Source organism: Struthio camelus, chromosome 1, assembly GCF_040807025.1.
Source record: "Struthio camelus isolate bStrCam1 chromosome 1, bStrCam1.hap1, whole genome shotgun sequence".
In the NCBI taxonomy this organism is placed as follows: Eukaryota; Metazoa; Chordata; class Aves; order Struthioniformes; family Struthionidae; genus Struthio; species Struthio camelus.
The window spans coordinates 93896977-93923201 of record NC_090942.1 but is presented as its reverse complement, the minus strand read 5'-3'; the positions used below and the strand labels follow the sequence as shown (position 1 = coordinate 93923201).

General features: G+C 42.9%; 2 protein-coding genes across 18 annotated transcripts in view; one reads left to right on the top strand and one right to left on the bottom strand.

Moving 5' to 3' along the window:
• Positions 1 to 1767: 1767 nt before the first annotated feature.
• LOC104144279 (beta-1,4-galactosyltransferase 3-like) lies at positions 1768 to 16656 on the top strand. Its single transcript, XM_068958659.1, has 7 exons — positions 1768 to 1945; positions 2246 to 2707; positions 9672 to 9907; positions 10770 to 10960; positions 11648 to 11770; positions 14594 to 14698; positions 15957 to 16656. The coding sequence occupies exons 2-7, from the start codon at positions 2470 to 2472 to the stop codon at positions 16096 to 16098; spliced, it is 1035 nt and encodes a 344-aa protein (XP_068814760.1). The 5' UTR covers positions 1768 to 1945; positions 2246 to 2469; the 3' UTR covers positions 16099 to 16656.
• Positions 16657 to 17457: 801 nt separating this feature from the next.
• Positions 17458 to 26225, bottom strand: part of B4GALT4 (beta-1,4-galactosyltransferase 4) — a 31873-nt gene continuing 23105 nt past the window's right edge. For all 17 annotated transcript variants that reach the window (XM_068958650.1, XM_068958543.1, XM_068958580.1 and 14 more), the window contains 3 exons: positions 21942 to 22064; positions 18651 to 18755; positions 17458 to 18159 (listed from right to left, as the gene is read on the bottom strand). In XM_068958650.1, the coding sequence (XP_068814751.1) occupies positions 18018 to 18159; positions 18651 to 18755; positions 21942 to 22064 (370 nt within the window). In that variant the 3' untranslated portion in view covers positions 17458 to 18017. The remainder of the gene's footprint in view (positions 18160 to 18650; positions 18756 to 21941; positions 22065 to 26225) is intronic.

Genomic DNA, 26225 nt, shown 5'->3' with positions numbered 1-26225 from the left:
TTGTGGAAGAGGAGGGATTTGAGGGACGATAGCTAAGTATTTTCGGGACTGTTCAGACACGGGAACAGACAAACCTCTTGATACTAAGTGATGCCAGGTAAGGTGAGGACAAATCTTGAAAATGAAGACAAACAGGGTGGGTTTGACATGGTAACGGAGCGAACGCCCAAGGAAGAAAGACAAAGATAGACATTCAAAGTGTTATGCGAGAAAAGGAATCTCTGCAGCAGTATTGGGTGGGTTTCAATAAAACAAGACTTTTTCCAGGCAAGAGAAATCTTAAATACATCTTTTCTTTAAAAAACAACAAATTTAAATATCAAATTATGTCAATTTATATCCAGGCCTTAAGTAATCCACTTAAACTGAGTAACAGGCTACTCTGTGCAGCAGAATTAATGAGGTCAAGTTTCCTGCAGATTTGTGTCCTGCATCTCTTAGCCCTGCTCTGAAGCAAGAGTACTCTCAGCTCCCCTGACAAGCGATGTCACCCTCTCTCCCCCATCTTTTCCCCGTGACACATTCTATTTGGCTGGGCAAACAGCAGCACACGTTTTGCCTGGTTTGGGGCCATGTGCGCTGGCTGACGGACGCGCACGCAGGAGCTGGCTGCCCCGCCGGCTGCTGCAGCTTGCAGTGGGACGGCAGGCTGAGCTAAATGGACCTGCCCCATTTTGCAAGCACAAATTTGGTTCTTACTACTCTTGTCAGTGCAAATCCAGGCACTGACAAGACTGGCAGGAATTTAACGTCTGTGAGACCTCTTTTCCTCTGTGAAATTTAAGTGAAAGGGGAGAGCACGTTTGAAATGTATTATTGGAGAAGACAGATCGACCAACCGACAGCACTGTCACGTAAGCCCCATTTCGTTAAGCAATCAGCCCAAAAAGAGGTAAATGCAGAAGCCAAAATGTCAGAGGCAGTCAAGCCGTTAAAGGAAGTTCCTCACTGTGCCGTCTATACAAATGAAATCCCGCCGTAGTCTCTTCTGAAGTAGGTAGAGTATTGCATGAATTTCAGTTTCTCTAATTCGCTCAATGACTAATTCAGAGTCAAGAAAATGACTGCGTGTTGAAAGCACTGAAGAGCTTTCGCTCCCTCCCTGCCTATGATGGAAAACTAGGTGTGACAGATATGACATTAATTTGTTCTAAAATCTTGAAAAATACGGTGACCAGAAACAGTTACTTCAACTGTCCATTTACATATACTACTCCCTGTCACTAATAAATCAGTATGAAATATAAAAATAACTTCATGTATTCTGTACCATCAGACTAAATACTGCAACGAAGCTTTAATTGATGAAAACAATTTCAAAGTGCTTGTTTGGGGCATTTTTACGAAATTTTAAATTTCTACCCAAAAGCAGCTCGACATGAACCACGCAAAAACTATCTTGTAAATTAAAAAAAAAAAAAAACTTAACATTGGTCATAGTCCAATATAGCACGTGGCAAACTGACACGGCGGATTAGCGCATGTTATCCTGTATTCGTGTTTAAAGCCTTTTACAGCTTCGCAGCCGTCCTTGCCCCTCTCTCCCCCCACACCCCCACCCCACAGCGGCGGCTGCTCCTCCCCCGGGGGAGGGGGGGGTCACTCGGCCGCTGCTCTGCCACCCTCACGCGGGCCCACAGCACACCCTTCCAAGGCGCTGAAGGGGCGGGGTGGTGGTGGTGAGGGGACTACAGCTCCCATCATGCCGCGCTGCGGCCCACCCCGGCCGGCCTGCCACCGTGCCCCGCCTTGCATGCTGGGAGCTGTAGTCTCGCTGGCGCTAAGGGGGGCGCGGCGGCACGGCGGCGCGCGGGCTCCCCCTCACGCGAAAGGCGGGCGCGAGGCCCGGGGCGTGGCTGCGGTGGCGGCCGCGTGACGGTTGGGCGGAAACGGCTGCGCTGCCGCCGCCGCCGCCACCGTCGTAGTCAGCCAGCTCCTCCGCCGGGTGAGGGGATTCTCGCTCTGCCTCATCGCGGGGCGGGCGGGGCGGAGGGGGGGGGGGGGACGGAGCGGCGAGAGTCGGGCTCCTCCTGCGGGGGCGGGAGGGGGAGCAGCGTTCCCCCCCCCCCCGCCGGCAGCGAGCGCGCGCGCGCGCACCTCCGCCTTTTCGCGCCCCTCCCCCCCCACCACAGCGCGCACGTTGGGGGCCGCCGCGCGCGGCTGCCCCGCCCCCTCCCCCCCCCCCCGGCTCTTCTACTCGGGGTGGCCGCTAACAGTTGTTTGTGTCCTGTCGCCTGCCGTGCAGATTCGGCAGCGGGAAGCGATGGCTTGGCTCTAGCGCACCGGGCGGGGGCCCGAAGCCTCCTGACGGAGCCATGCTTCTGGAACCACGTGCTGCTCCTGCTGCTTGAGGAAAGTTAATTCTGGAAGAGGAGGAGCTCTTCTGTTCGCACTCATGTAGCCCTGAAAGGAGAACGGTAGCTTGTGAAAGGCAGCCAAACTCCTCACGAGTCTGATGGTCTAAAAACGATGTCCCTGTCCCGTGTTGAAAATCCCTGCTTTCTGCTCTTCCTGTTTGTCTTCCAAGCGATATTTATCCTGATACTGTACCAAGGTGGACCTTCACATGTGTTTCGTGGGATCTTAGATTCACATCAGAGTCAGGATTACTCAAAAACTCATGATGTGTATACAAACCTCAGCTTGTTTACCCAAGCTCCTAATGAAGAAGCTATGCCATACTGCTCTGTGCAGTCACCAATATTTGGTACGTATGAACTGGTAGTGGTTGAAATACTGCTTTGGGGTATAATGACATTGCACATTTCATAAAAGTAAGCTGTGTTTTCATACCTGTTCCATTTTCAAAGCGATATGCTTTGTTATGATGTTATAATTACACTGGCAAAGTTGTTTGGTATAACTGGAAAAGCATTTTACTGATGTAAACTCTTCCAATATTAAGGCTTTTGCAGAGATTGTAGGGGAACAAGAATGAGAGCAAAACACACCCTTAACACTAAATTAGTCATAGGTTTTTGACATAAAGTTGCTTTTTCTCTTAATAACTTGTCATGCGTCAAATGTCTGTCAACGATTGTGCTTTGGAAATCGTCCTAAGTCTAGAAACTGGCAACATTGACCTCTATGCTCTTTGACTCGCCTGGGTTCTTTATTTCAGCCTTATGCTGAGCCTGAGACTCAGTTAAGTTGGTGATGTTAGCTTTAAGTATGATTTCCATGAGAATGGGGTTTGGCACCCTGAAAAGCTTGGTATCTTACTTTTCCTGGTGCTTTGTTGGCCTATGGCTGATAATGCTTCCTAGGTCTTCTCCTTTAGGCTTTAAACTGTAAGTTTGGTCGCAGAGCTCACATTAGAGCTGGGTTTAGAGACAGCATTAATTTGGTTACTGCAGTACTAAAATGGTTGAGAAACTTTGAGTAAATGTAAAGTCAAAGCCATAAAGTAAGTCTGTTAGAGTGAAGTTAGTATCTCTGGTAATAGTGACTCAGTTCCACCAAGAGAGCTAAAAGTGGATATAAATTCTGTAACCATGCACACGTAGCTGGTGTGAATATTCCCGCTTCTTGGTGTTCTGTGTCGTAAGTTACTCTTTTCTGTTCTTCTGTATTGCACAGATTTCTGTATATTAAAATCTTACCTATAACCAGTCTTGAAGTGCTATTTAGTTATTGCACTAGTGTTGTAGGAAAGCAAATCACTGCACATGGAGCTTGGAAAGAGTCAATGCCTGACTTTGGCTCACAGGAAGTATTATGGAAAGTTGGTGCTGTGTACTTGTGTCAAGTCACATGATTAAGCTGGAGGACTCAGCTGGGCCACTGTGGATGAGCCCTTTGACTCTGCAGTGTTCATGATGGTGCTTGTTCTTTTGGGGAGTTTTCTTCCTTCTTCTGTTGCTGCAGTTAAATGAAATATGTGCGGCATGTATGATGAAATTGTATGATAACTTTTGGGTATATGCTTCAGCATTTCTCTTGGAAACAGGTATGTTTCCAAGTATATGTTGCTGAAATAACGATAGTACGGAGGCTTTTTGCACAGGTGCAAGTGCTAGTTGTTATGGTCTTGCTGTCGTCTCTGTTCATCACTAGCTAGAACCCATCATTTCTTTTGAGAAGCTACAATTTTGTGTCCCAGCCTTCTTTGCTTTTTACTTAAAAGCATAGTGGAAGTATGCTTGCATCTTGCTTGTTTCCACTACTGACAAGAACCTGCTGTCCTGGAAAGACAAATGAGGAAGCTTTGATCTAACTAAAAAAATAGGTGTATGTCTTCAGAGTTTCCCTGCAAACCATTGGATAAGCGAGAGTAAGTGGCACGTGTGGACGAGGCAGAAGCAGAGTAAAATTACACTGAAATAGTCAGTGCTCTTAGAGCTATGGAAACCTTGTAAGACCTCTTACTCCCTCCATCCTTGGGAGTGTTAAGAACAGACGATGGCATGCATGTGGTACTCCAGAGCTCAGATGAAAGCATAGTGTTCATTATAAACAGAAATAAACAGTAAAGTTCACTTGAAGGGAAAAAGTATGGCACACAATCTTGTGGAAGTGTTTCTGTACAAGAAATTATAATTGTGTGTGTGAAATGTTGCTGCTGTGAAGCACTTAAATCTTTTGGAGTGTTGATACTGGTTCAGTTTAAGTGAAAACACTCTGCTACAACTTAAATTTTACTTGGTCATGTTTCTATTTAAATGTAAGAAACAAGTTATTCTTTCTGATGTTGTGTCAACTTCTTCCCAGTGTTTTCTTTAGGGAGAGGGAGAGGTTTGGTTGTTTTTCTCCTAAAAGCATGTGCCACGCTCAGGATACCTGCCCTTGTTTTTTAGGTGATGGGCACATATGACTAGATATATAAATAGTTTATAAATGTCTTGATTGATTATCTTCTTCTCTCATGGGTCCGATCTCTGTTGGAAACCTTACATCAGAGAGAATGATGCCTTTTAATATTAATTTCATCAACTCCATTAAATGAAATTTCATATCAATTCTTGTGGACTCCAGTCTCCAATTCAGAGCTGGTAATAAGTCACTGTGTCCACTCCAAAGTATGTTAAAGTAACTGGATGAATGCCAGATGCCTTAAATGATTTATGGATCAGGGCTTTTATGAAGTGCAGCATTTTCTCCACTTATGTATGCCGTAGGTCATTTCACTAATTGTTTTGAATATAAGGTCAGCTTGCAGCTCATCTTTTTCCAGCTTCCTAAATCCATAGCATCTTGATTCCTAGCATCTTGATTTTTTCCACGTTAGGGGAGTAAGAATTAACTTAAAGTATAATTGCTCAACATCTTTGCCTGGGAGGAATTGAATTTTTGCTGACTAGTGTTACTTTTTTAAGCCTTACCGCTGCCTGTTGAGCCTCTTGTGATCCATAATTTGAAAAGCACTGTACTACATATTCAGTTTCTTCGTTAATATTGAGAATGAGTTACTTCAATTCCCTTAAAGGTTAAAGTCTCTACACAGATATCAGTTGCCTCTTTCCTTCTTCTTCATTTTTGAATAAACGGAGTATTCATATGCTCAAGTTGAGCCTTTCAAAACGTACCCACTGGCATTTACATTTGAAGTCTGCGTTTCTCACTTTACATGATAGTCTCTTTCAGTACATCTTTTCCTCTTAGAAGGAAGAAGCTTGATGCTAGAAGAATTGGGTTGTTTTTTTTTTTAAAGAGGTGCCTGACGTCATGATGCGTGCTTGTGTGAGTTAATTTGGCCCTTGCAGATTTTAATAGGTCAAAGTTCTGTCTGTAACTCTGATGTTTTCAATATGTTCATGCCATGGAAGAACTTCTTTCAACCGCTTCTTACAGCAGTTACTCCCTTTTAGTCCCCTCTGTCATAACCTTTTCATGAGCGTGTCCATCCGTTCTGGTAGTGAGTAGTTCATGCTGTGCCATTTAATGGATGCTCTCCTACTAAAGGTTCTTTCCCTTGTGTTTAAGAAGTGTGGTGGTGGTGCTGAGATTTATCTTTACTGTTGAGGCAGCCTCATAGTCTATCATTGGAAATTGGTGTTTAAATTAAGGCTGTTTGCTCTTTATTTTTTTCATCCAAGTGATGGTAGAATTATACAAATATGACTACAGTAATACACAGTGTGCTGATGCATTTTCTCTTTGAGATTTTCATCCACACTACTATTTCTGTTTGGCTAGCTTGTATAAGTTTTGCTTATCCTTATTGAACTCAGTAATTATAACTGCTTGCTCTGAACTAAACGTATGGGAGGAAGGTGTTTAGAAGTCATGTAGTTCCTTTCGTAAGATGGAGTAGGTCTAATCAAAAGCAATAGATCCCCCTGATATTCAAACATGTTGCCTAAAAAGTGAAAGAAGCAGATAGTGGAGTGTGCTGTCACTGGAACCGGCTGACAATGTGGACAGGGAATTGTGGTTTTTAACTCTTCGCGGTAAAGTTTCCGGTTCATATTAAACACCCTCCATTTGGCGGTACAGATGCCGAAAGAGCTCAGGAACCAGGCTGAGAAGAAAATTGTTTGGACACTCAAATATATTGATTTTATTTCTCATCTGAATTGGGATTCTGTGCTCTCTAGCATGTCTAAGATGGATTTTGCCTCCTTTCCTAAAGCTGAGCTTTAGCTGTTTTGTTTTTGCGTGTTTGGACCCGCCTGCGACTGCTCTGTCCACATCTGGGATTTAATTGGATTACAGTGCATTAGTCTTTCGTTAGTTGAAGTTGGACAGGAAGGAGTCTAGAGAGCCAGAACTTAGTTTATAGCCAAGGAGTGTGGGGCAGCCAGAAGTTTTGGGGATATAAGTCACAGACTTTAAATTCTTTGTCTGTGTTTCCTTGGAACATGTTAAGATTTGAGTTTCTGAGCTGAGCCCTTCGGGGTATGGAGTCAGGAAGCTCGGGAGAACATAACATCTTGAAAAACCTGATGAATGTAGATGTTACCCTCATGAATCATATATCTAGGTATAGAGGGAGACAGGAGCGAAGCTATTGCACGTTATCTTACTCTTACCCTTATATCCAAATTTAGATTTGATTTTTGGAATGTAAGGATTAATACTGCAAATCCTGCTCTGCGATATGAAGGGCCCTGATTGTATTGGAGAAAATAAAATCATGCCTTTGTGGGAGAATAAAAGGGTTTAATTCCTTTTCTTACGTTTTCCTTGGAGCAATGATGTGCGGATGTAATCCAATCTGAATATAACATCTCTTTAGCAAGCGCCAGTTGCTACTGATTCAGTGGTTAATGGTGCTTTAGTGAAAAGAACTGATAATGAGGGAGTTCATAAATGTAAAAAGCAACATAAATGACAAGTTAAAAGCAATGCTGGGCTGAAATGTGGTCTTCTAAAGGCAGAACAGGAAACTGGCTTCATAGAAGTAGATAATAACATGATATCTTAACAGTAAATGTGATCTAGATTCATGAGCCTTCAGTCTGTTCTCTGAAGAACTGTTACTATTCTGTTTCAGGCATAAATACATTGTACTTGCATATTGATGCTCCAGGTAAGAGAGTTGAAATCAACCCCCCGTGTGTTTTAGACACTGAGGGAAGGATTTAAAAGTAATACCTAAGAGTTCAGTATTGCAACACCTTGTCATTTGCTGACGCTGACAAGGTCAACCCAGATTTTCCTTATTAAGGGGCAAAAAATAAAACTTGAAGTGGAATTAACAGAGGCTAGTCCTTTGTGAAGGTTTGAGGAATGGGATCCATTGCTGCATAAACTGCCCTTCAGGAAGTGCAATTGTGTATATTTTTTGAGGACGAAGAGGAGACTTGTGGAGAATAGCTTTGCCTGTCAGAAATGTGAAGCATACCAACTTCTACATACAGGCAACATGTTTCTCCCTTCCGGGTAAATAGCCTGAGTCTTACTCCGAAGTTGTGTTCCTTGGCCTTGTTAGTTCTCTAAAAAAAGCAGTGAGAGGGGATGTTGCTCCCTTCTGAGTCAATTAAACAATATGGGTAAGCAGAGACTTGAATATCGGATGAGCTGGAAGAAACATCTTCTGGATCCACTTGCTTAAATATTTATTAGACTTAAGATTCACCCATACCTTCCCCTGCTAAATGAAAGCCAGTAAACATAAATACTTACACTAAATACTACTAATATAGTCCCTGAATACTTACTCTGTGTCTCCTAGGCATTGTTATCTAAAGCTTTTTGAGAGAAAAAAATAGTTTATTTCAGTAGTTTAAGAGGGAGTCTGAATTTTTTGATACTGAAAGCTCATTTCAAAATGGCCACAGCGTTGACTGTAAGCCTAGAAGGAAAAGAAAAACTCAACAGTGGCTTAAAAAAAAATCTTGCCCCGCAGGTTTTTGATACAAAATACTTTGTCTTTGGGTAGCATAGCCTGCAGAGAGTGATTGGAGCTACTTAAAGCTATAGTTTGAAATTAGCAGCTTTTAATTGTGATTTAAGTGAAGATTTCTTGCTAGTTCATAGAAGTAATAGATGTTAATCTTGTTCTGCATTTCTGCTTTATTTTCTTAGAGAGATTGACTGTCAGTGGTTGGAAACTGTTAAGCCACAGTGATTTGCAATTAAATACAACTATTTTGCTAATTTTGAAACCTCTTCTCACTACCCAGAAGGACAGGCTATATATGCATTTAAGCAATTGTAGAACTTGATGTGTTTATTCATATTGTTAAAATGTGAGACTTCTGTTAAGATGGTGATTAACATTTTATATTGATTGTTCTTTTTTACTTGTAATTTGTCAAATAATTTGTGATTTGTCAAAAAAAAAAAAAAAGTGATTGGTCTTCCTCCTGAAGAACAGCAAGATTCAGATAAAAATGCAGAAAGCCAGCATTCTTTTTTATTAAGTAAAACTGTTAAATGTAATGCATATCCAGTATATTTAAAATTGATGTATTGAGTAGAGAAAATATTACTTGTAGTTCATCTTGCTACGCTGTGCCTCCTGTAAGTATGCAACTCCGTCTTCTTCCTTCTCAACTTAGTAGTTTGCTTGTCTTAAAATTTTGATAGCAAAAATACTGCCTGATTATTACTGGGTATATAATTAAATGATATAGTGAATACAGCCTGTACGGCAGGCTACCATAACTTCAAATTTAACTTAAAACTTTACTTTTTAAATTTTCTTTTAGAAAAGCTAACACTTCCTAAAGCATTTGTATTCCTCCAGGCTTTGAATTTTTTTTCCAAGTTCACTGAAAATTCTTTTGGATGTTTTTGTCCTTGGAGCTCACCTGAAAAAGAGGCTTAGATAGAGGCTTTTTCCATATGGATACCAAAAGGAGACATGTCTGTTCATCTTGATCCATTTTCAACTGTGCTCTTGCAGCGAATACATTTATTTAAGGATACCAAACAACACAACACACACAGTTTGCTTGTACTATGGAGAGCCGATAGCAGCAAAAAGAAAGCCGTGTAAGAACCTAGTGAGATTTGCTGGCTGCGGTGGGATTCCTGATGTCTCTCTGGCAGGCAGCTGCCAGCCTAGTGCTACATGGATCCACGATGAGGTGTCTGGGGAGTAGCAATGGAAATCATCATGTGGGCGCAGCTGCATCACCTTATTGACAGTTCTGTGCTATGGGTAGGGCAGGTGTTTTCAGATAAGCTACATATACCTACAACTGATCAGATTGAGTGACAGTTGAGAAACATCACTGACCTTATTTCCTTTTTTTTTTTTTTCTATCTGTCTCTTCTTGCAGTTGGTCCCTTAACCATCACCTTCAGGGTGCTCCCCAGTGAAAGAATGATCATCCAAAAAAATCCTCTTGTTCAGTCTGGTGGCCGCTACAGACCTCCTCATTGCTTAGCCCGCTACAAATCAGCCATCCTTGTAGCATACAGGAACCAGGAGAAGTACCTTCACCATTTTCTGTACTATCTTCATCCTTTCTTGCAGCGCCAGCAGCTCAGTTACAGCATCTACTTGATTCAGCAGGTAAATCTAAGTTGGATGTGTCTGGTGATGTAACTGAGCTTTTTAGTTATGCAGTTAGGTTCTGAATGAGAAATGTAAATCTTCTAATGTGGAAGTAACATTTTATGTATGGATTGAGAGCAGGTCAGTTGCATCCTGCCCTATCTCCAGGGCTACTCCTCACTGAAGTATCTTACCACTTGCTGAGATCATCATCACTCTGCTATTGATTTGTTTTTTTCTCTGCTATGGGGATAAAGCTATCTTTAAATTGTAGCTTGCATTTTCAGCTCTTGGGAGGGTTGAAATGCAGTTTATCTGTAGCCTGTCAGTATAGCTGCTGAGTAAACTGTTGAGAGTAAATGCTAAAATGGAAGTGGGAGATCTTTAGTTTGTGCTCAATATCACATAAAAACATCTGACTTGACCTTGCTGTGGGCCAACCTGTGCAGGTCAAACAGCTATTGCTTACTGATGGAGGTGGGGAAATGTTGGGCTCATTAAAGAAAATTGATAGCTGACTGGGAAGGAGAGGAAGCTTTTTCATCATCAAGGTATTTACTCATTTCCCAGACTTAACAAGCAGTAGTAAGGGCAAAAGTGTTGATGTGCAGATGTAGACCTGAGAATTGACTTACTGATCTCTTAAAAGTTGGCCGCCTTTGTGTGCTCGTGGTATATCACCCCTGATGCAGAAAGCTTATAACAATGAGAATATTGTGAAGAGAGTGGACAAAGTTTTCAGTCTGTGACATTAGATTTGCAGCCAGCACTGATTCACTCCGGTGTCGCTGAATTGAATAAGGCTTTTGCACTAACATCAATTTTAATGGAATTATCATCTTTACTGTTGTGGCGAGGAAATGCAGGTTTTCTTTTCCAGGTGGGGAATGGTACCTTTAACCGAGCAAAGTTGCTTAATGTTGGTGTCCGGGAAGCCCTGAAGGATGAAGACTGGGACTGCCTTCTCCTGCATGATGTGGACCTAATACCTGAAAACGATTATAATCTCTATGTTTGTGATGAATACTATCCCAAACATATGGCAAGTGCCATGGATAAGTTTCAGTACAAGTAAGTGCCTCCATTTGCTTTGGGATGTATGTATTCTAATTAGTTCCCTTTCAGGATACAGATAGTATGAACAGGAACAATGAAAAACATAACCTTTAAGAGGTTTTTTTTTTTTTTTTTTTTGGTACTAGTGATTTCACCAGAAAAGGATATTCTTAACCTAAGCTTGCAATCTTGAACAGTTGCCTGCAGTTCCCTATTCTACTGTTAGCTCAGGTCAGCCGATGATCCTACCACCGGTCTGGTACATGCTCGCAGATTTTTCTGTTTGCCTTTTCTTCCAGAATAAAAATATAAGATGGAAATTATTAGACTATGTAATGTGTGGAAGATGTGGGATATGATACAGTGTTTGGAATTAAAAATTGTTAATTTTAAAACCAGCTTTACTTTGGGCTCCTGGTGGGGGGAAAGGAATTACGCTGAATTTGCTGTTTTGATGTTACAATGGCAATGTCTTAATTCAAGGCTTAGAGCTTTCCTTTGGGTACTTAATGTTTGTTTATTTGTTTTTGTTTTTTTTCTAAACTTGCCATTTCACATCCATCTACTTTTACAAAAAAAGGTCTGCAAGTTACAAGATTAAAATGCATGTGACTTGGATGATGATGTTAGATAGTTTGTGACGGATTGGTATTAGCCCTCAATCTTGTTACTTTTTCTTTTTTTTTTTTTCTCCTCCTTTAGTCTGCCATATAAGTCCTTTTTTGGGGGTGTATCTGCTTTGACTCCAGAGCATTACATGAAGATGAATGGGTTTCCAAACACATACTGGGGTGATGATGGTGAAAATGACGACATTGCTACAAGGTACTGATGCACAGGACACATACATACTCTTAAAATAGAACCAAGATAGCTTGTGAAACATATAGCATTACCCTAAGAAAGGAACTAAGAAACTTGGTTCCTTAACATGCTTGAGGTCAGAAAATGCTTAGACACTATGAATCTAATCATTGTGCACTGGGAGGACAAAACTTTCTTCAGACTCTGGGTGGCAGAGAACGTTAATTCACAACCTTGTGCCTTCGGTTGCTCTGGGATGCTTCCAAGGGGTTATAACCACCAGTAGTTGACAAGTAACTTCACTGATGTTAAGAGCCCCCAAGGGCAGGAATATATAAGCTTGATGAATGAGAAAATCAAGAAGGCAGTAAAACAGGTACTTCTTAATTCCCAAACAATTGGGAATTTAAGATGTGCTGTATGTACATATTGCTCTAAATACTAACTAGTGCTTGGAATTAAGGAACGTAAGAAATTCTGTCTCCAGTGTTGGATGACTGAGAAGTCTATGTACTGCTATGAGTCAGTGAGAGCCAAAAAAAAAAATCTGTTCTTTCTTGTACCTTTGTTGCTATGGCAGCAGTACGCTGAAGTGAATTTGATCACTTTAGTTCCACATACTCTACATAATGCAAATTCTGAGTACAAAATCATGGCTGTATCTTCTTTATCCAGCTTTGTAGCTGCATTTCATCTGGAGTGCGCCTTCATCATTGTGCACTGAGCCACGCTCATGAGGAGTTTATAAACTGGCAATAAAGACTTAATTTTTTTTGGATCTTGCACAGCATGACAAGTTATACAGTTTCAGTGGAATGTTCTGTTCAAGGACTGTGGGAGTTTTTACAAAGCAGTATTCTTTTGGGAATTGAAAGTTAGGTTTTCTAACATATAATTCCTCCTTTTCCTTTCAAAGAAAGCTGACTAAAAGAGTATATGATTGTTTAGCGAGTTGACATTTACTGAGGAATGGAATGCCAGGAAAGTAGATCTTTAAATCAAACACTACAATGCTGAGTCTATTCATCTCTCAGTACAACTTGGGCTTTTAGTGTGGTTTTCAAGTACCAGTGGTGAAGACTTATACCGATTATGGGTATGAGTGCGCTTCCTTACAGAAATCACTTAAGGTAAGTAGGTTATATAGATCCCAAAATAGCCTTTTACTAGAAGGGAGGCGAATCTTGTGTTGTTCTGTGAAAACTTATACAAATGATTGATTAGCAGTACTGTGGCTCATAGGTGCATAGAGGTCATGGGCAGTGACTGTTAATGATTTATTCAACTTTGCAAAGTCAGGAAATGATCTGGCTGTTTTTGAGTGGCCAACACGATACACCTACTGGGATTTGGATTTTAGAAAGTGCTCAAGCACTTCCTACCATGGAGCAACAAAAATAAATTGGTATCTGAAACTGGACATTGAAGTCTGTCTTATGTAAAGATTTCCTGTTGGAATGCTGGTTATTAAAGCAGAATTAGCCCCCCTCCCCCAAGAAGTGCTGGCTGCTGCTTAAGAATTGGCAGACTGCAGTACTCTATTATTTAGTTCTTAAAGCTAAATATTAGTCCCGGTAAGCACCAACATCCACCTTTTATTAGAAGAAAACACAACTTGAGTTAGAACCACTTACTTGTTAACATCAACTACAGGAAAAAGTCTGTTGGGGTTCTTTTTAAAACAGTACATGAATGTTGTCTTAAGTGTTTCATATTGTGTTATTAGCTAATCTTGCAGTATAAAAACTGCAACAGCAAAACTAGTTCAGCATTCCTACCTTTTCTTGTCTTTTGGATTGAATGTGCAATATGCCTATGTCCAGAAAATAAGAAGTCTTGTCTAAAACCCAGGTTGAAATAATATGTTATCAAATGCTTCAGTACTCTTAATGAACTGTTGTAATCATTCGCTATCTCTAGACCAACAGATCTCTTAAGTTCTTTAGCCTGTTTCTTTCAGCTTTGTACCAATCGTGCTTCTGTACGGCTTGCTGCTAGATCACATCAGAAGGCAACCAAACGTTACAAACGTGCCAGTTAGATGGGCTAAATTGAGCAAACATTCACTGTAATATACGTTTCGCAGGAATCTTCTTTGCAGAAGAACCATCTATGGTAACAGAGGTTTGCTAGAGCTAGCACTTTACTGGCAGTTTTTGTTGGTAAGCTAATATAGATGCCATCAGCAATGGGTTTCTTGCAAGTCACCCAAAATGCAGCTTTTAGCAATTCTGTGCTGGAATTCTGAAGCTTCTGCTCAATTGGTACTTGGCAAAGTGTACTGCAGCTGACCAGCCTGCATTTGTTGCTTTGGTATGTGTTATTAATCACCATTCTTTCATGAAGTCAGTGCTCTCATCAGACCCCTCTGTATGAATGGCAGTAGTCAAAGAACAAGAGACTTAATCTAGAGCTGAGACTCTAGACTGGGTTCCTTATAGAAACTGCAAGTCTTCCCCCCCCCCCCCCCCCAAAAAAAAAAAAACCAAAAAAACCTTGAACGACATGACCTCTAGTAGAAGCTCTGCGCTTGTAGAAGTGAAAATAATGCTTACTTGTCAGATGCATGGGAGTTGCTCTTGGATGGGTCTGTACACTGTTGTTCATTCCCTGCTTGTTAATCTTCTTTGTTCCCTGTCACATAGCAACCAGGCACTTCGCTGCCCAAAACTGCCTAGAACCCCCTAGGGAACATAGTTTGGCACCAAATTGTCAAACGTGCTCCTTTCAGCTTCTGCATTTTGCTGAGATGATTACATTAATATTGAAAATCATCTCTGCCCTTGAACTTACGAGAGGTGGCATCCTTATGCATAGGCAAACATTTTATTCTTTGTTTTAAAGGGTTCAGTTAGCAGGAATGAAAATAGTCAGGACACCATCTCATCTTGGACGCTACAAAGTGATGGACTACAAGAAAGAGCCAGAGCCCCAACAGCCTTGGAGAAGGTAACTGTTCTAGGGGGCACCTAGATGGCCACTTTGTGCCTTGTTACCTTGTTACTGTAACCATCATCTTCCTCAAACAAAGTGGCAAGTATACCTAATGCTGCTGTATAAAGGAGACTCCCTTTTTTTTTTTTTTTTTTGGCTGATGGATTTGAGGATGCTCCATCTTGAAAACACCTTTTTGCCTTGTTCTAATTTAGATTAGTCTAAGCGCTATCAGATGCAGTAAAGTCATACAAAAGATGTCCCATCAACACACACAAGTTATATTAGATGCTAGTACAGATCCCCAGTCAGTTTCAACTGAATTGTACTGCCTATGTTTCTAAATGCGAAGCGTGGATGCATTACTTTTGTTTCCTTCTGTCTTACTTGGTAGGAAAGTGTTGTTTTTGATAGAAAGCTGCCAGTAATGTCAAACTTGAGCATTAAAGTGCCACCTCAGTTTGCCTTGTAAATAGGGCAAATTGTGTATGAAGATCCTTTTGTTATGCCTTTTCTAAAAATTCTTATGCAACCTCTTTATAATAAAAATTTATTCTTCTGTCCCAGGCTTACAGTACATTAAAAGCATTGCAGCTTTACCATGACCCATTAAAACAGTGGAAGGCAGTGTTCTAACTTGAAGAAATGAGTAAGGTGCATGACAGCGACCTGTAACAATGAACTACTTTACATAAAAGAGCTGGAGGAGGGGGCTGGTTAAAGTGTGCTGGAGGCACCTCATTATTGAGGCATCAGACTTCCCTCTCAGTGTCTTACCACTGAGGTTTCCAGAACAGTCCTGTACTAAATCTACCTATAGCAGCCTTTATACAGCAGTACTGCAGACCTCTTTCCTGCAGTCCCAGGTCTCGCTAAGCTGCTGCCAAGTTCTTCTTATTTTTGCAGAATATAGTTGCCACCTCACTCATCTCCTGTGTTCCAGTCCAAATTGTGCTCCTTGCTTATAAGCCTCAGCATGAAGTTACTCCAGTTTAATCTCATAAAATACCTTCTCTCTCTCTAAACTAGATTATGTGAGAAGATTCTTCTTGGGGCTTGTCTGCTGGTAGCATTCATTCATCTGCCAAAGCACTTGCCATCTGGAACACCATTTTTTTCCCCCCCCTTCTATTCTAAAGCATCAGCTGCAAACATTTTCTGTGTGAGTGGGTTGGGGGTGTGTGTTTGGTTTGGCTGGGGTTTTTTTGTTTGTTTTTTGTTTGGTTGGTTGGGTTTTTTTTGCATCTAACTGCAGGTATTCTTCCTTCTTCAGGCCTGTTTCCCGGCACAACACCAGAAAAACATGGAAGGATGATGGAATGAACTCATTAGAGTTCAAGCTCCTTTCCAGGAAGAAGCACCCTCTTTATACTAACATCACTGTAGACATTGGCTATGTTCCTCCATTTTCTTAAGGGAATGGAAAGACAACTTGAAAACAGACAAACTTGAGTTTGAGCTTACCATGGCAGCACACGGGCATTTAGCGTCTACCTCCTGTGGTACAGAGTCTGTACCACCTGAGACTAGTCCTTTTGTCTCCTGTATTTCACTTCTCTTCTGAGTGTACAAGACTTGGAAGAAAAGACTTCAGGAATAGGGTATGAAAGCTAATGAATAGGATATGGCTTACTGTATAAAGACTCTCTCAAAGCACTGTAAACAATACCTACTGAGCCAGATGCACCTCAGGCCTTGAGGATTAAGATCTCCTTGACAGTAAGGTGACAAAAGTTTTCTAGTACCCTCTGTTCTATAGCTGGATAGCTCTCTCCTGCTGCTTACTTAAATTTTAAATGAGATGCAAGTTGTGCCGTCAGACACTCCTATCCTGTTGGGGCACCAGCTCCTCTGAAATGTTGTATTTGGAAAAAGAATTCACTGACAGTGTTACAGTTTTGAAGCCTGTTACATTTCTGTGAATATCTTCTGTGAATTTGAGTAAAATAAATTGAGATAGCTGTTTGGTTTGAGGTTTTCTAGAATACTTATTAAGAGTCTAATGAAGGAGAAAGGTACCCTGAAGTCAGAGAAACCAGAGGTCACATCCTTATTTCTGCCTCCAGCCAGGTCCATCAGTAGTTACATGTTTTTATTGCAGTCATAGAATAGTTCAGGCTGGAAGGGACCTCAGGCTTATCACCTGGTCCAAACAGCTAAGTACAGGGAAATGAATCTAGTATTTCAGCTATTGCTCAGACAATCACCTCTGTAATTTGTCAGGCTTGAACCATCTTCAACATAAAGTACTTCTGAGAAACGAAATACCAGAGAATGAACAAGTCACATGAGCTGTGACCTTGGCAGGTAATTACCTGACTCTGAGACCTTGCCCTTTTTGTAATCTCTTCTCTATAAAAGTAGTCAGCAGCACTGCCTATCAGACAATTATTTTGCAAGCTTGAGACAGCTATTTCTCATTACTGCTCTCATCAGTTTTCAGCAGAAATCCTGCTGCATACTGGAAGTGTTTGTGTTTCTTCTTTTAGAAGATTGGTGGAGATTTGTGGAAAACTAATAATAATGGCCTGGATATTCATATGAATATGTGCTGTGCCAACAGTGAGGCACAAAGCCTTAAAAAAAAAAAAAAACACACACACACACACAATCTCTGTCTCCCATAGCTAGCCAGGGCATTTCCATACAGATCTCTCCAGAGTAACACAGCCTGGAGACTACTGCAGAATTAAGTGAGCCTTTCATTTTGCTGCAGGACACTTGAGCACTCGCACTGCATGGTGAGTTGAGCTTACGAAGGAAGGACAAGAGATGCCTTTTGAATGAAATTCTTTTATTTTATTGAGAGGTTTTTAACATCTGCTCAACTGTTACCATTATTGCCTTCCCTCACACATAAGCAGTTTTTCCTTTAGGCTGGAAAAAATTGCTTTTCTCAGCAAGTTTGTAGATGCTGAAGTATTCTTGTGCTTTGACTGAGAAAAGACTGGCCTGCTCCTTTTGAAGTCATGGCAGTGCTAGGCTGCCTTCCCAGTTCAACAAACAGTAAGTGTAGCAATAGTTGTGAGAGCAGAAATTTTTCAGAAGGCATAGTTCAAGTCCTTCCACTGGACCAGCCCAAACAAGGAAACTTTTATATATGTCCCAGCAGAAAGTGCATAGGACACCAGAAACTGTCCCTAAGGTCAGTCTACTACTTCAGTCCTCACAAAAGGAAAATTTCAACCAATCAGTTAGACGCTGTGAAGAACAACTCTTTCCTCTGTGCTACTGAAGTATTCATTCAAGCAGAATGCTAGGATTCAGCTGCTGTAGCAGCTATCACAAACAGAAGATTTGTCCCCGTCTCCTAGAATCTGTGTGGTGCACATCCTTACGAGACCTTAGGCTGCATGCTGAAATCCACTGTGATGTTGATGTATAAAGGATTATGTTCCACTGAGAGCAATTTATATGAACAAGAATTCAGCCCATCTGTTTTCCACGTTCTAGACACCTGGCGTAAAAGCTTCATCCTGAGGACAGGACAGAGAAGAAAATCAGTACAAAATTAAAATGCACAGAAGAGGAGTGTTGAGCTCTTGCCCATTACTAGTAAACTGGCAGGTGAAGCAGCATCCATTCTGGGTTTACTGGGAACATCAAGTCCTGCTCTTCCTGTCACGATCATGCATGCTCAGTCAGACCCAGGAAAATAGTCCTTGGATTTTGTGCGGTTTGGGGTATTTTTAAAACCATTTACTCTCTGAAATCACATGCTCTAATCACATCTATGTGACTATAACTTTGAAAGTTTTTAAGGAACATTACCCAGGCGGTTACAGGAGATGTCATGCACAAAACCGTAGCTGCCAGCTGTGAACAATGGTGTTACAGTAGTGTCCCCCAGAGACTCTGGCACCACAGAATGTTTTATTTGGCCTACAGTGAAAAACTGGGCCACCAGTTCCCTGGCTGCTAGCCACCTACCAAGGCAGTGCAAGGTGGAACACTGTCCCTGACTCACCTCTCTCCATTCTCTTCGTTGCCCTGGTCTCGAGTGTGGAAGATCATTGTGTACCGGGCTACGTCAGGGGATGGCCTCATCACTCTCATCTTCTGCATCTCAACCCTGAAAGAAACAATAGTGCAGTGAGCAAGACACCACATGTAAGCCATGTGTTAAGGCAAAAAAGACATTTGGAAACTTTATGTCTTGTAGAAGCCGTGGAAGCAAGCACAAGAACTGTAAGGAACTTATCTTCGCCTCTTCCAAACTCCATTTTGCCACAGAAATGGAGCTCTAAGACTTGTGTTTTTTGAGAACAGGTCCAGTAGAGTGATAGATACCATTTTCTTTTGTAGAAGCTCGTAATTATTACGGTAGGGATCATGTAGACTTTTAAGCACACATTACACTAATTTAAAAGTATTCTGTTGCATCGTCTGGTGCAATTCTTGTTGCCATGTATTATCCTAGGAGGCCTTCAGCAAGATTGTACACATCCTGCAACAAGCATGTCGCAACTCCTGCAGTAACACATCTGGTAGCTCTCCACCGAAAGAGAACCGAGTCCATTTCTTTTCTAATGGTCCACAGACAGCTGTGCAATTTTTAACCTTTGTTCACATGAATAAAAATCTGATTACAGTGCCAGAAACACTAAGTCCCCTGCATGGAATTAAGTGCCTAACGTTAGGCACTTCCCTGGAACTTTTGGCCTTAAACACATCTATGGAACACAGCAGTTTTGCTGTCAGCTGATGAAAGGTTTAATTTCATGACAATGGAATTAAGGAATACCCCGAGCCTCTGCTAGTCAAAAAAAGCACCTAGAAGAGCAACAGGAAACCAAGAATTTGAGAAACTGAGCCCCCACAGATTTTCAATGACTGTCTATTGCAATAATTTATCACATGGAAGCAACAATCAATCTGAAATTCTCTTTGTGCTGCTCATTTTAGAAAGGGGCCCAAAAGAGAGCGGCTAGTTTAGCACTGAGGCGACACAGTAGGATGCAAAAGAACTCCCAGCCCCCGTTCTTGAAGAGAATGAAGAGGATGCTGCCATCTGCTGCCTTCACAGAGGAAAGGCTGCAAGGATCTCTCCATACAACATCCTACTGAGAAAGTAAGTTTTCCATTACCCACTGACCACAAACTGTAACCAGCCCAGTTCAAGATCTACCCAAGAGGAGAGACCTGAGCCAAGTCCAGTGCAGTGGGCACTTGGTCATACAGTTTGGTGACAGCCACAAGCCTGTGCACCCCTTTCCATACTAAGACCACAATGGCTGTGAAGAGTGATCCTTTGCCGTTCATAAGCATGCATCACTTTTGATTCCAGCCACTTACAAACACGCTGGACAGCATCAGTAAATCCTGTTCATCTGCTGCACAGCCAGTTCTGCACCTCATTAATGTTTGAAAGAGCACCACCATTACCTTTGCTCATGAGCTGTGAAACTTTTCAGGAAGTGAGGGAATAAGATTTGACCAAGCCTGCCACTAAAAAAAACAACCCTCAAGGTGTTCTCACAGAGAAATTGGTGTCTGTAGCTCCGGGGGGGGGGGGGGGGGGGGGGGGGAGGAGGTTAAAAAAAGGTGATGGGACTGAAATCCGCGTCACCAGTAGACCTTTTACATTTCTTGAGACATGCTCTGAGCACATCAGTCATGCTAGACTGACATGGGGAAAACTTTTGTTTGGAAATTCCTAACTTTAACATGCTTCATTTCACCAATGTACTTATTTAACAACACCAGGGGTATGCATTTAATGTCCCTGAAACATTAGTTTGCATATATTTAAGCAACTGAAAAGGATAACAACTAGTTTATCCACCAGGTTACAAATTGATAGGCTGAGGCAGCAGAGCTTGCAGGTTCCATTCTTTTTCAACTAACAGCAATGCGGGATGATAGGGGTTCCCTCCAAAGCACGGGGCAGAAGTTCAACATTTACCTTTTTTTGATCATCAACATGCATGCTAACTGGTTATCACCATACATCTTCTATTGGTTTCTTTGTCCTGCTAAACCTCTCAACTAACAAGCTTCTCTTGCTTGAACAGACAAGTCTGTAAAACTAGTTTTAACCACAGCAGCAATGAGCATAAGACAGATATATGCAGTCTTTATAAAATGAAAGTTATTGACTATCTTAATCAATACCAAGCCATGCTCAGAGAAAATCATGACAATCAATGAGTGTAAACCATTCTCCTCTCTCCCGAACCAAAAGCTGCCACACTCTTGCAAAGTACTGGAGCTCAGATCATTTATTTTCTTTAAAAAAAAAAAAAAAAATAACTACACCAAACTTCAATACTATTACGTTGGTTATAATCACAGAATGACCAAGGTTGGAAGGGACCTCTGGAGATCATCTAGTCCAACCCCCCTGCTCAAGCAGGGTCCTCTAGAGCATGTTGCCCAGGAATGTGTCCAGATGGCTTTTGAACATCTGGAAAGAAGGAGACTCCACTACCTCTCTGGGCAGCCTGTTCCAGGGCTCTGTCCCCCTCACAGGAAAGGAGTTTTTCCTCAGGTTCAGACGGAACTTCCTGTGCTGCAGTTTGCTCCCGTTGCCTCTCGCCCTGTTGCTGGGCACCACGGAGAAGACATCCTCTCGACACCCTCCCTTCAGATACTTGTACACGTTGATCAGATCGCCTCTCAGCCTTCTCTTCTCCAGGCTGAAGAGGCCCAGCTCTCTCAGCCTTTCTTCAGGGGAGAGAAGCTCCAGTCCCCTAATCATCTTTGAAGCCCTCCGCTGGACCCTCTCCAGGAGCTCTATGTCTCTCTTGTACTGGGGAGCCCAGAATTAGACACAGTACGCCAGATGTGGCCTCATCAGGGGCAAGTAGAAGGGGAGGATCACCTCCATCGACCTGCTGGCAATGCTCTTCCTAATGCACCCCAGGAGACCATTGGCCTTCTTGGCCACAAGGGCACATCTCTTCCCAAACCAAGAATACGAGTGCTCTGAGGCGGCTCGCTCGCTCCCTCCCCCCCCCCCCCCCAAAACTAGCAACAACAAAGAAAACACCCCACCCAAAAACACAATCTCAATAGGAGGACCAGGTTTCAGGCATGCCTACTGTTTTGAAAGACAACTCTGTTCGTAGAATTGCATCTCACGCTCCAAATCCCCAAACTAATACAGCTTTTGAGCTGAAGACTCCTGTAGCATTCCATCACCTTTAGATGCTAGGTCTGAAGTCACACAAATTTGTTGCTTTTTTTTTTTTTGGCTGTTTTTTTAAACCCCACTCTTCACCCTCCCATACCCATTTCCCTCCAGCCTTCTTTTTACCTCATTCGAAGGTCATCATCTTCTCCACCCCAACCCCAGTAGTTGTTAGAGAATCCGTTCACCTTGGAAAACTGTTCTCTCGTTAGAGCAGTTACACCTCCAAAATATCCCTGGTAACGTAACCTGGAAGTGCATAAGAAGAGAGAATGAAGAATTAGAAGTCTAGCTCTACTAACAGTGAAAAATATTACCCTGAAGCTTTGGATCCAGACCTGACTTTTGCAAAGTTCAGGGTGCACAGATCCAAGAGGTGGGTCCTGTTCTCTTCTATCGCTCTTTTGGCAAAAATAGTGTTGCTTCAGGCCAGAAAAAGTAATTCTCCAACTGAGTGTGTGGAGCATTCTTACTTGAATGTTTTCTTACACACGACTCCTCTTGACAGTCAAAAAGGCTCTTTACCTCAAGGACTCTAAATGAGTAGGAAAGCAACAAAGCTATGCAATAACATAGAAGAAGCAACAAGAGCTTGCTCCTTTTTAATAGCAATAGCAAGCCACTGACTATCATACGGCTAAATTTCAAAAACTTAGATGAAAAAACACATTGCGCTAAGAAGAAACATGCAACGGGTCCTCAGCACAGCTAGCAATATTGTAAGACAAATTCCAAGGCAAGGTGTAGTGTGAAAGGAGATCAGTTTCTAACTTCTACCTTCCTTGCCCTAGAAATTGTATCTACTTAAAAAAAAAAAAAAAGTAATGACATACCATGTTTGTTTACCTCATTTTACTGCCCTGCTAATTGCATTTTAAGACAGCTTCCTCTTGCTTGGCCCTTAAGGTAGCCATTATAACCCAGCCTCTACTACACTGTCACTGCCAAATTCAGACATGGCGTGCAAATGGCTGTAGATTACATTTTTATTTGTGGATGTATATGAATCTAACTAGATGAACAAACTGGCAGAGCTAGAAAGTATCCAGAACAGTAATTTACATGTCAGATAAGTGAAAGTGCAATACTTATTATTTCATGGATCAACTGGGGGGGGGGGGAGGGGAACCTCACACACACTATTTTTACCTTAAGATTGGCTGATTTTTGCTCCTGTCATAGAATCACAGGAGAATCAACCTCTGGAGATCGTCTAGTCCACCCTCCTCACTCAAAGCAGGGTCAGCTACAGCAGGCTGTTCATGGTCATGTCCAATTGAGTTTTGGATATCTCCAAAGATGGACACTCCATAACCACTCTGGGCAACCTGTTCTGATGTTTCACCACCCTTGCAGTAAAAAAGTTTTTGGTCATCTTTAAAGGCAATTTCATGTAATTCAGTTTGTTCCCATCGCCTCTTGGTTTTCACTGATAGAGAATGGTTGAGGTTGGAAGGGACCTCTGGAGATCATTTAGTCCAACCCCCCTGCTCAAGCAGGGTCCTCTAGAGCATGTTGCCCAGGAATGTGTCCAGATGGCTTTTGAACATCTGGAAAGAAGGAGACTCCACTACCTCTCTGGGCAGCCTGTTCCAGGGCTCTGTCCCCCTCACAGGAAAGGAGTTTTTCCTCAGGTTCAGACGGAACTTCCTGTGCTGCAGTTTGCTCCCGTTGCCTCTCGCCCTGTTGCTGGGCACCGCGGAGAAGAGTCTGGCCCCATCCTCTCGACACCCTCCCTTCAGATACTTGTACACATTGATCAGATCGCCTCTCAGCCTTCTCTTCTCCAGGCTGAAGAGGCCCAGCTCTCTCAGCCTTTCTTCAGAGGAGACATGCTCCAGTCCCCTAATCATGTTTGTGGCCCTCCGCTGGACTCATTCCAGTAGCTCTGTATCTCTCTTGTACTGGGGAGCCCAGAACTGGGCACAGTACTCCAGGTGAAGCCTCCCCAGGGCTGAGGAGAGGGGCAGGATCACCTCCCTCCACCTGCTGGCAACACTCTGCCTAACGCACCCCAGGAGACCATTGGCTGCCTTGGCCACAAGAGCACATTACTGCTCATGCTCAACTTGTTGTCCACCAGCACTCCCAGGTCCTTCTTGGCAGAGCTGCTTTCCAGCAGGCCAGCCCCCAGCCTGTACTGATGCATGGGGTTATTCCTCTCCAGGTGCAGGACCTTGCACTTGCCTTTGTTGAATTTCAGGAGGTTCCTGTCTGCCCAACTCTCCAGCTTGTTGAGGTTCCTCTGAATGGCAGCACAGTCTTCCGGTGTGTCAGCCACTCCCCCCAGTTTAGTGTCATCAGCAAACTTGCTGAAGAGGCACTCTATCCCTTCATCCAGCTCATCCAAGAGTATGTTGAGCAAGACTGGACCCAGTATTGCCCCCTAGGGGACATCGCTAGCTACAAGCCTCCAACTAGACTCTGCGTCACTGACCACAACCCTCTGAGCTCGGCCATCCAGCCAGTTCTCAATCCACCTCACCATCCACTCATCCAGCCCACACTTCCTGAGTTTACCTAGGAGGATGCGATGGGAGACAGTGTCAAAAGCCTTGCTGAAGCCCAGGGAGGCAACATCCACTGCTCTCCCCTCATCTACCCAGCCAGTTGTCCATCACAGATGGTTATCAAATTGGTTAAGCATAATTTCCCCTTGGTGAATCCATGCTCACTCCTGATCACCTTCTTATCCCTCCACGTGCTTAGAGATAGTCTCCAGGATGAGCTGTTCCATCACCTTTCCAAGGATTGAGGTGAGGCTGACTGGCTTGTAGTCCCCTGGCTCCTCCTCCTTGACCTTTTTGAAGCCTGGAGTGACTTTTGCTTTCTCCCAGTCCTCAGGCTCCTGTTCTCCATGACCTTTCAAAAATAATTCGGAGTGGCCAAGCAATAACATCTGCCAGCTCTCTCAGCACTCGTGGGTGCATCCCATCAGGGCCCACAGACTTGTGGATGTCAGGTTTGCCTAAATGATCTCTAATCCCATACCACTGAGAAAGAGTCTGTCTCCATCTCCCCCTTCTTTACTCCCTCCCATCAGGTAGCTAGGCACACTGATAAGATCCCCCTTGAGCCTCCTCTTCTTGAGGCTAAACAATTCCAACTCTCTCAGCCTCTCCTCATACATCAGATGCTCCGACCCCTTAATCATCTTCATGGCCCTTCACAGGAACCTCCGCCAATCGGCATGACCTTTCAAAGATAACTGAGAGTGGCCCTGCAGTGACAGTGGTCAGCTCCCCCAGCACTCATGGATGCATCCCATCAGGTCCCATGGATTTAGGTATGTCCAGTTTGTTTAAACGTTCCCTGACTTGATCCTCCTCCACCAAGAGTAAGTCTTCACTGCTCCAGACCTGCCCACTGGTTCAGGGGCCTAGGACTCCTGAAGGCATATCTTACCAGTAAAGACTAAGGTAAAGACGACATTAAATATCTCGGCCTTTTTCATATCCTTTGGCACAAGGTCCCCTACCCTGTTCAGCAGTGAGACCACATTTTCCCTTGTCTTCCTTTTGCAGGTGATGTACCTGCACTTCTAGCTTCCCATCCCATTGTCACTTGCCAGATCCAAATCCGGATGGGCTTTGGCTTTCCTAACTCCACCCCTGCACCCTCAGACAATATCTTTATGCCCTCCTGAGTTACCTGACTCTGCTGCCACATCTTGCATGCTTCCTTTTTATGTTAGAGTTTTCTCGGAAGCATCCTTGTTCATCCATGCAGACCTCCTGCCATCTTTGTCTGCCTGCATATGGGGATGGACTATTCTTGAGCTTGGAGGTGAAGATTCCTGAAAAAAATCAACCAACTCTTCTGGACCCCTCTTCTCTCCAGGGCCATCTCCCATGGGATTCTTCCAAGCAGATCCCTGAACAGGCCCAAGTTTGCACTCCTGATGACCAAGGTTGTGATCCTGATATTTGCCCTGTTTCCTCCTTCCCTCCTTATTTCCAGCCTTCACATCCCTGACCAACTCCTTTCTTGTTTGTAAGTATGAAGCCCAGCAGAGCACCTCCTTTCATCAGCTCTGGTCATCTGTGTCAGAAAGTTATAATCAATGTATCAATGTGTGCATTGATAGTCCCTCAGTTTAGGTACTTAACGGGCTCAGGATCTGTATTCCTTCAAACATACCAGTGAATTGAATTTCCCTGGACTTAAGACAATTATTATCCCCACCTCACAGATGTGGGAACAGAGACAGCAACAGAGATGAGAAGGCATGAACTGAAGTCGTACCATAGTATCCTAGTGTAGGGGATTCACAACAAAAACATCTCGTCAGTGTAAGACTTTTTAAACCAAAGGTTAAAGCTGACCTAAAGCTAACAGCTCTTTTCCACAGATTGGAGAAATCCAAGGAAATTAGTGGTAAGACAACCTTTTAATAAAAGCAAAAAACCA